This window comes from Cyclospora cayetanensis, unplaced genomic scaffold (genome assembly GCF_002999335.1).
Source record: "Cyclospora cayetanensis isolate NF1_C8 unplaced genomic scaffold, CcayRef3 CcayRef3_contig_614, whole genome shotgun sequence".
NCBI lineage: Eukaryota > Apicomplexa > Conoidasida > Eucoccidiorida > Eimeriidae > Cyclospora > Cyclospora cayetanensis.
The window spans coordinates 1-1,699 of record NW_020312607.1 but is presented as its reverse complement, the minus strand read 5'-3'; the positions used below and the strand labels follow the sequence as shown (position 1 = coordinate 1,699).

Sequence of the window (1,699 nt, the reverse complement as noted above, 5' to 3'; positions counted from 1 at the left end):
AAATACCGCATGCCTTTGACCACAAGACCAGCAGCCCTTGTGGTTTCCGCTGTGGATTTAAAGCGCTCGAAATTTGGAACATTCCTTGGGTCGGTGTCAATCTCTAGCCGCAGAATTCCCGTTCCTGCATTAATACTTAAAATTCCCTCGTCTAAAACGCCCCAAAGAACAGGCCGGGAGTACCTAAACAAATCAATGCCAGTAACGTGGATCTTGACAGTAGGGAGAGCTGCTGCTTTTAAAGCCCCTACAACATTTGCATTTGCATCGCGGTGAAGACGCTCGCACACTGTGTCATCGAAAATGTTCCATTCCACGTGCAATGGCCTGACAGACGACATTCCACAACATAAATGAAAAATTAGACTACACCTACAGAGAGTACATACCAAAGCAAAAAGAACAACAAGACTATGTCCACAATTTTCGAGAAAACCAAACGGGCGGTAGCCTGTAGATGCAGAGTCCGTCATATAGCTCAAACGCCAGGGAGATTCTGCTTTACAAGCGTATCGTGCCGGCCGGATAACAGACAAGTAAAACGACTAGCAGGCCCTTGATTTTCATAGAATGGCCGAGGCAGTTCTGAGCGTGCTTTCTGAGCTATTGCTCTTTACTGCAGAGAGGTTCAGCGCAACTCCAAGCATCACATACCAGGTAACCAGGATCACTGGCAATAAGGCCCCACGGGGTGAAGAAACAGCATGGCAAATCCATGCCCACAAACTAGATGCAAATACATCCTGCTGAATTTAAAGATTGAACAAGCAATAATTACTGTGGATAAGCTTACCACCTAAAATAGCACTTGCCATTGTTCATCCACAAGTCGCTGATTTTCCCGCTAACTGTCATGAAAGACTTGAGCCCGCCGTAAAGAGAAGCCGCCCAAGCCCAACTCTCCTGCATTTCCCTTTCGTCTCGGGTCCGACCACGTCGCATACCTAGGCAAAATAAATGTTGATAAAAAACACCACGTAAATATGTACCTAGCTGCATACCCTAAGAAAACTTTTGTCCATTTGCCTTTGCCCTGCGATTTAAGTCTAGTTCTAGACCAATCTTTCACTTGAAAAAATCCCTCCCTTCTCGATGCACTCATTAATCCGTCCTACGCTTACCAGAGACAAAACCCGAAAGGTATTGCCAGTTGCTGGCCTCTACCTGAAGGGGCTGGTTGTATCCCGGTCTCGGTTGTAAGAGGAGGTGAACCTCAGTAGGGGACATGGGATCTGTGCTAAGGGAGAAAAATTCGCCGTCTAAATGATCCCAGAGTCCGTAGCCCACTTCATGGGTGGGGCACTTGTACCTAAACAATGCCACCGCCCACGGCAGTGGGTGGCCGTAGCGATCTTTGTTCCAAAGATCCAAGTACACAATTTCAACTTCGAATTCCACTTTTGGGACGCTTCGCCGCCACAGTTTAAATCTTCTGTACAGGTTCCAAAAGGACGTATTAGATCTTCTCTTGAGATGCTCCTCTTGCCACGCAGGGACCATGACACGATGCGCCTTTTCTATCGTGGAAAGCCATGAGCACAATTCACGGCCGGAGTGTTGCATGTCCAACATCACTTCCCCACTGTATGTGGGGCTTCGTATAGGCGTCACCACGAGGTTTCCTGGATTGCCTATTCGGCATCCGTCCCCTCCCATGAACCAGGTACCACCGTGCAGAATGCTGATTCGGCTCATGGGT

General features: G+C 48.0%; 1 protein-coding gene across 1 annotated transcript; it reads right to left on the bottom strand.

Annotated features, from left to right (window-relative positions):
• Positions 1–6: 6 nt before the first annotated feature.
• LOC34621467 lies at positions 7–1,674 on the bottom strand (the record flags this gene model as incomplete). Its single annotated transcript, XM_022734680.2, has 3 exons — positions 7–327; positions 794–944; positions 1,122–1,674. Coding segments are annotated over 3 exons (1,025 nt in total), but the record flags the coding sequence as incomplete, so codon positions are not given.
• Between the last annotated feature and the right edge of the window lie 25 nt (positions 1,675–1,699).